Below are 8,355 nucleotides of genomic sequence, written 5' to 3'. Positions count from 1 at the left end.
TCCCTGAAATTATGATGCTTATAATCACATAACTAAGTCTAAACTATGTTACAGAGTAAACATAATAAAAATATGCTTCATGCTTCGTCTGTGGCATTGTTCATTAAAATGGCACATTTCTAATGTATTAAAATTAAATGCAATCTGTTCACTTAATGATATTAGCGATTAGGTATTATTCAGCAAGTACTTTTACTTTTAATACTTAAGTATTTTTAAAAGTCAGTACTTTTTTACTTTTACTTAAGTACAAATGTTAATGTGGTAGTTTTATTTTTACTTGAGTACATTTTTTGAGTACTTTCTCCACCACTGGCTGTCAGTCACAGCAGATCCTTCATGAACTCACTGAGCTGCAGACAGCAGGACAGAAACTGGACACGTCAGTCATTAATGCAGATTGTTGTAATGATGTTATCATTTTTAGAAACAGTTTCTGCTCCACAGCAGAATAAGAAGAAGGTTATTTACAATGATTCCTAGATAAGTAAAGAGATACACTTGATGCTCCATGACCACCAAACTATACATGTAAATAAATATTAATCTGTTGTTTTCATGTTTAGGAGCCCTGCAGGATCAGACTCTCCTTTATCTGCACATAGCAACAGGTCAGCAGACATCAACCTGGACTTTAATAATCAGCGTCCAACTCCATTTGAGTAAGTTACCTCCAGTCACTGAAACACTGTGATGCTTATCAGGAATTATAGAAACTGAACCTGTTCTGGTTGTAGGATTAACAGATGATTGCAGAGATGCTTTAATATGTTCTACAGTTTATCTAAGTCCAGACTTGAGTTTCCTGAATGAATCACTACAAATTTAAAACACATAGGAGTTTTAGAAGGACCTATGAGGAGCTCCTCCAACGCCAGCAGGAGATCATGCGCCAGCAGGAGGCTCAACGCCAGCAGGAGGTTCAACTACGCCAGCAGGAGGTTCTTCTACGCCAGCAGGAGGTTCAACTCCAGCAGGAGGTTCAACGCCAGCACGAGGCTCAACGCCAGCAGGAGGTTCAACTACGCCAGCAGGAGGTTCAACTACGCCAGCAGGAGGTTCAACTACGGCAGCAGGAGGTTCAACTACGGCAGCAGGAGGTTCAATACCAGCATAAGGTTCAACGCCAGCAGGAGGTTCAACGCCAGCAGGAGGTTCAACGCCAGCAGGAGGTGATACGCCACCAGAAGGATCTCCTACGCCACCAGGAGGTTCAACGACTGCAGGACATTCGACTACGCCAACTGGAAGTTCAACGCCTGCAGGTGATCCAGTTGCAGGCCAAGCGAAAGGCCAAGCAGGAGACCGAGAGGGAGCTCAAGTTTAAACGTCTTAAAGATCAACAACATTTGAAGTCTGGAAACAATAATTCACACAAATCAGAAAGGTAAAATATTATTTATTAAATGCTTTTAATATCTGCCCAGTGTTTAGAGAATGAGGATATTTCTCTCATCAGACCTCATCAGGTTCATCCTCCTGATGAGGATGAACTTGATCCCTTCAGATAAAGTTTATTCTTACTTTCTGAAACCATTTGACCACAATGAGCTAAATATTAAACTTGATGTGTGAAATGTATAAATAAATTCAACTGTGGGATGTTTACACTCACTGAACAGGTTATGGACAGACACTAGAAATGAGCTATAAATGTTTATGGTATTTAATAGTTAACACGTAACCATGGAAACAAATAAATTCAACTTAAAGTGGTTACAGAATTTGGAGGATTATTACTTTATATTGTTAATGGTCCCTTTAAGACCGATTGCCTGACTGTAACTAAACTAGTAACGTTTTACAACAAACTGCAACAAAAAACACAATAATTGTCGATGCAGTGATATTACAATCAAACAGGAGTGTGTGTGTGTGTGTGTGTACGTGTGCGCACGTGTGCGCGCGCGCGTGCGTGCGTGTGTGTGAGAGACAGTGAGTTAGACATCTGATAGAGAAAATGGCCGGTGAGGGGGATTTCATTCCCAGAAGATTCGAGCTAAAAGTTAAACAGGAAGTAGTTCTTTACAAAGGCATCAAAACTCAAACAGGAAGTTAATCACAGCTGACTGTAAATAAAAGCTTCAGGAGCCCAAATGACATATTTACTGTTTTATCACTGCTATGCTGTAGAATATTTAAAGGATTATTTACAGAGTGAATTCTGGGTAAATAAACTCATTTGCTTGATCACAGTTCAGTAATGCAGCATCACCACCAAGTAAACATGGAGGAAAGAAAATGGCTGACAGTTATATGTTGTTTCTATGTTTAGGAAACCTCCAGAATTGATTTATTCATTATCTGAGGTTGAGTTGTCGGACCTCAGCTGCTCACTGTTCGAGGATGAACCGTAAGTTAATAACATTTTGAATCCTGCCCTCTGTTATGTAAGGAGATATAAAACCTGAGCCAGTTTTACTTCTATTGTTTATTGAAAACCACGATCGCCTCAAAATCAGGCCTGTCACAATAAACAATAAATCAATTTATCAGATGATAAATGAAAAGAAACACAATCATTTTAATTTGCTTTATTTATCTTTTTTCTCTTCTTTTTTTTTTTTTACCAACAACTGAATGATAAAAGTCTTCAACCTGGTGTTTGGTTAGCCTAGCTAACTATAAATTTAATTTTGTTTACAGAGACGTAATCATAATTCATTTTATTTGTTGTTCATCTGTTCCAGTGTTTAAATATTCATAAGAATTTAAAGTTTATTCATAATTGAGAATGTGTTCTTGCATTTTTATGTCATTTTTTAAAGTTATATTACTTGAAAATTGTGTCAAAACAACAATATTAATGTTTATCGCAATAAGTTCTGGGACAGTTTATTATCTGGCAAAATGTGTTTTTGAGACAGATCTATGAACCTGTTACTATAAATATGTGGAGAGAAATGAACACAACCGCTATTTGAAGTTTGCAGAGAAACTCAGAATATATTAAAATGTTATGCTTAAAATATCTTTTTTTTTTAGAATTCATTCATTTATTCCATCAGTGTTCACCAGAATCCCCTAAAATTGAAAATGATCCTGGTCTATTAAGGCCTTTTCTGACTTTCTGAATCCATTAGACCATAATGAGCTAAATATTAAACCTTGATGTGTGAAACATCACCCAGTTCTACTGTCCTTCAGTGAGACTTTAAAGTGACACTTTGCTGATGACATTTGATCAAATTAAACAGGCTGAGTGAGTTTGTGTTCATTAAAGCTTTAATGCTTTCATCTGGTCATGTTTACATCTTAAAATATCCTTAACCTCAACAAATGTACGACTGTAGTCACAGAATATTTAAAACTTTTACTTAAATAGTAAACACACCTTGCTCACTATTAAACAGGAAGTAGTCCCTTCAAAGTAAAAAGAAAAAACTGAAACAGGAAGTTAATCATAGCTGACAATTAATAAAGGCTTTAAATCCCAACATTATAGATCTACAGAGTAAAACGGTATTACCACTGCTATACTGTAGAGCATTTAGATTAGTTACAGAGTAAATTCTTGGTAAATAACACATTTGCTGACATTAGCAGTTTTTGATCACAGTTGAGTAAAACTGCGTTACCACCTAATTATGCATGTAAGAAAAGAAAATAGCTGTCTAATATTTTGTTTTCATGTTTAGGACCCTACCAGGATTGGTCTCTTCTTCGTCATCTGAGGTCGAGTCGTCGGATCCATCTGAGGACAAGGACAAACAGTAAGTTAACAACATTATGAATCCTGCCCTCTGTTATGTAAGGAGATATAAAAACCTGAGCCAGCTGTGATTTTAGGATTAATGTGGAATGACTTAAAAATGTGTTGATGTTTCAGTCCAGACTTGTTTTTCTTGAACTCATCTGAATTATATCTTTCATTGTTTATTAAAAACCACAATCTCCTCAAAATGAATGGAGAAAAATTAACAATAAAAACCCACAGATGTTTTATAGAAGTGTTTCTTCTGTGTAAGAAAAGGAAGCATTCAACATCTTTAAAGAATCTCATAAAACCAGGAAACTGGATTAAACTGGGATTTTCTGGATATTCTGGCTGAATTTAGCTTTGATTCAGTTTCACCAAAAGGCAACACATTAGTTACCATGGCGAACAGGAAGCCAGGCTAACAGCTGGTTTTGATGCTATTCCCTCATTATGATTCTGAAAGGCATCATTACTCTCAGATAATTTAACTTATGTTGCTGAGATTGTTCTGGTGTCTATTTACAATAGTAAAGTTGGTTCTGTTTTTCATAATAAAGTTGGTTCTGTTTTTCATAATAAAGTTGGTTCTGTTTTTCATCTGCAGATCATTTCTCAACCCTGTTATTGTTTATTGTAATGCCTCCATGCTCAGCATTTAGTCTCTACAGGTTTGGTCTCCACCTCATGAATTTTGTTTCAAAGTTAAAGAAGTTCCTGATAAACTCTCCACAGATTCTACCAAACATGCGGCGCCTTTATTTTGAAGAACCAAGTATCTCTGCTATTACCTGGTTAACCCCTGTTTACATGTAAACTCTCTGGGTTAATGAACTTTCTCTCCTGCAGAATGAAAATTGACCTTTGACCTGGATCATTTTAGCTAGAAACTAAAGCTGATCTTCATGAACCATCATGATAGCAGCCTTTGGGTTTATTTGTTGTTTCTAATGAGTATTAAACTTTTACTCTTTGGATTTTATGTTTTATGTGTAACCTGTTAACTCTTGTCCTTCTCCATAGAAACGATCAAAAGTGAACAGAAGACCTTCACTCTGCAGCTGCAGCCAGCAGATCCAGGATCAGGCTAACACTAAAACCTCCAACACCAACCAGTAGACCCAGCATTAGACCAACCCACCAGGTTCTGTTTCTATTCGGACACCAGAACTCAACACCAGAGCAGCCAGCCTGCTCCAGGCTAGGCTAACAGCTGGTTTTGATGCTATTTTCTCATTATCATTAGTAAATTGCATCTATTTATTGTATGAGATACAATTATTAGCCATAATTATAATAATTAGTCTTAATTGTATCTCGTACGTTTTAATGGATACTTCTCTTGCAAAGATATTTCTGGTGTTAACTTCCAGTAACAATAAAATTATTTCTGTTTTTCATCAGCAGATCATTTCTGAACCCGTTATTGTTTATTACGATATCTACCTGCTCAGCATTAACTGGGAGGAGGTTTGGTTTCTCCTTTCATAATCACAGATTTCACTTGTTTACAAATAGTTTTCTGGATTAACTGCATTATCTGCTTTTATATTATACGTTTTTATTTTGATCAACTTGTTTGATTGGTCATACTGAAATTTATTTTCCAAAATATGTTTTCTGCTCCTGAATATAACTGAACTCTCCATTGTTTATTATCTTCTGTACTTGGTATAAATCTGATGTTTCAACTCTCTGGTGTCATAAACAGAAGATTAATAAACAATGATTTTCACCTGGAAACGCTTGGATATTTTTTTTCCATAACTAAAAGTTATGAACAGAATAAGTTCTCTTCTTTACATCTGATTGAACTGTATTTCCTGTCTGGATGGAGAAAACGCTGCAGGTTGATGTTGGACAGAGATCCAATGAAACGTTTTGATTTGAAGAGGAAGATCTCTGCAGGTCTTCCTCACCTGGATCCAGGAGCAGCAGCTTCTCACACTCTGCTTCAACTCCAGTTAGTACCAGTTACTGAGAGAAGCAGCAGCTCCATGTAGTTACACGCTGTGGCCACATGAGGGCGGCAAAATATTTCAATACAGTTCTCTACATTTTTAAAAGCTATATTGACTTTTTTATTTACTTTTTGCAGTTATGTGGTCTCATCCTGATGGATGCTCTGATCTCAGCTGGTTAAAGTCCATTGCTAATAAATATTTTTACATTAATATTTATATATTTCATGGCATAAATATTTTCTCTAAAGTAAGGTCATTTCATATTTTATGTTTCCATCTAAAATAATAGAAACAATTTCTATTTCTAAGTAACTGTTAATTACTAAGAATAGTAATCAATTTTTAAAAGCTCTTTATATTAAAATTGTAAAGACTTTATTAATCTAATAATCAGATTAATGTATGATTGTTTTAATAAACTCCATCTCTACTAATATACAAGTAAAAATATGTATTATAATTTTATTTCCAGGATTAAGTCAATAAATCTATTCATTAGAAACTACTTCTATTTTCATTTTTGTCTCACAAATCTGGATCAAGAAACCAAAGTGAGCAGATCTATTTTTTCTTTTGAGAAAATATGTAATAATAATCAATAATGTATTGATAAAACCTGTTCACGAATTGTTAAAATATCAATTAATTCTTTGAATTAAATATTATTGAGCATCTTTTCAGTTCCTCCAGGATTTTGTGATACTTTTTGTAATTTTTAGCAAAACAATCAAAGTGTTTGTGGTACCAATTTGGCTCATTTATGACGATAAATGCGACTTTTTATTACTCGCTCTATTGATCATGGACTATAATCTGACATCAATTAAGTCAGAGGCAGCTGTCCAGAATAAGTATGAAAGTTTTTGACAATATTTGAGAAAAATCTGCAATAAACTCCCAATTACATATCAGCACAAAAAATTGCAGGGATTTGTTGATTTTGCGTGAATTTCCACGATAATCCTCAAGAAACTGAAGGGATTGATTCATAGATTTTGGCAGTAAACAGATAAAAACTGCATTGATTTGATTGATAACATGATATTTAAGCACATTTAGTGTTTAGTCTAGAACCTAAGGAGCCACATTAAAAGCCACGCCGGACCGGATTTGGCCCACAGGCCTCGAGTTTGACACATGTTTTAGATGTTTGAGTTGCTAATGATGTAGTAAACTGTATTTTGAGAGAAGGGATAGACTATATATTTTTTGTTCTTCCAAATAATTTTCCAAATAATTTGTGTATATAAATTTCCAAATTGATATACACAAAACCTTTGTGTATATCAACATGTTCATTTAAAAAGACTTAGATAAATAAGCATCGCTAAGCCTGGTGGGGGCTCAAATAAAGCCTGGTGGCCCGCCAGGCTTACAGTACACTGGGGGAAACCCTGAAATCTAATATTTTGTGCCATCTTATGGATTGTAGGAAAGTACAAGCTCTTTGTTTCTGTACTGAAGTACACTTATCATGCATCTGAACTTTACCTAAGTAGATTTGATCATGGATACTTTTGACTTTTCTAATTTCTGTACTTTCCACTCAACTGCACTCCAATAATGTGTTAAATCTACGTCACAATGCATTATTAGTTTAAAATGACCAACCAGTTGAAAATGGTGTCATGAAATTAAAATATTGTTCACTACTGACACGTTGTAAAGTTGAAGGAGTTGAAATAATCAGTGCCTGTTTCTTTAAATGTCTCTAATGCCCATTTTTTCACTCAGAAACCTTTAACTTGAATGTGTTTACTAAAAACTTTAAAGGTTTATCCATTCTTCTTTCTTAGTTTGCTTAAACTCTGCAGCTATTTCCTGAAATTCTGATGCACAGAATCAAAAGTCCAACAAGAACATGTATTATCTGCAGAATTGTTCATTAAAATGGTACAACAGTATTGAAATGTATACATATAGTAGACAGACTTACTGATATTTTACACCACTGTATTAATGAATACAGTCACCAAGTACTTTTACTTTCAGTACTTTGACTATTTTTAAAAGCAAGTACCTTTGCTCAAGTAAAAATGTTAATGTGTTCATTTGTACTGAAGCACAGAGTTTAATACTTTGTCCACTGCTGATTTTGACCCCCTTCTGTATAAAAAGTACTGCTGGACAACAGCGCCATTTTGTGGACAAAGAACACTTTTTTTGCAATTACTAAAAATAGCAATAGAGTAATATTCTATTAATATTAATACAATATTAATATGATAAATGTATTATAACACATTTATGTAATACATTTAACAATACATTTATTATTTAATAATTTTATTTAAATTAATTTATATTATAATATAACATTATGTAATTATATATGATTTTAATATAATAAATCAAATAAATTCATTATTAAATGTATTTAATACTTCAAATAATACTTTAGAATAATTTAAATTCTTATTTCAAGTTGTATGAGCAAAATTTCTGATGTGGTAATGAATTTGATTAAACTTTGAATGAATTATGCTCAAAAACATTTAGTATTAACAGGACATTATCATCAAACTTTGCATTAAAATAATCATTTGTCTTAATAAAACACCGGAGTCAGATAAATGTTACACACTTCCATGCCGCTAAGCATTCTGGGAAATAGTTTCCACTCCTGTCTTTCTTCTTTCACTCTGGTTTATTCAACTCTAATAAAAAGTTAACACAACTTACTGCTGTAAGTTT

General features: G+C 34.1%; 1 protein-coding gene across 2 annotated transcripts; it reads left to right on the top strand.

Moving 5' to 3' along the window:
- Positions 1-310: 310 nt before the first annotated feature.
- LOC108166466 (golgin subfamily A member 6-like protein 2) lies at positions 311-5,656 on the top strand. Of its 2 annotated transcripts, XM_017306075.1 has the most exons (7): positions 311-662; positions 839-941; positions 1,017-1,204; positions 1,262-1,387; positions 2,276-2,353; positions 3,639-3,713; positions 4,721-5,655. In XM_017306075.1, the coding sequence occupies exons 1-7, from the start codon at positions 559-561 to the stop codon at positions 4,734-4,736; spliced, it is 690 nt and encodes a 229-aa protein (XP_017161564.1). In that variant the 5' UTR covers positions 311-558; the 3' UTR covers positions 4,737-5,655. The 2 variants fall into 2 exon arrangements, with proteins under 2 accessions (XP_017161564.1, XP_017161563.1); XM_017306074.1 differs by having other exon boundaries at positions 839-1,204; positions 4,721-5,656.
- Positions 5,657-8,355: the final 2,699 nt, after the last annotated feature.

Source organism: Poecilia reticulata, linkage group LG8, assembly GCF_000633615.1.
Source record: "Poecilia reticulata strain Guanapo linkage group LG8, Guppy_female_1.0+MT, whole genome shotgun sequence".
Taxonomy (NCBI): Eukaryota; Metazoa; Chordata; class Actinopteri; order Cyprinodontiformes; family Poeciliidae; genus Poecilia; species Poecilia reticulata.
This window is presented reverse-complemented; position numbering and strand designations above follow the sequence as displayed.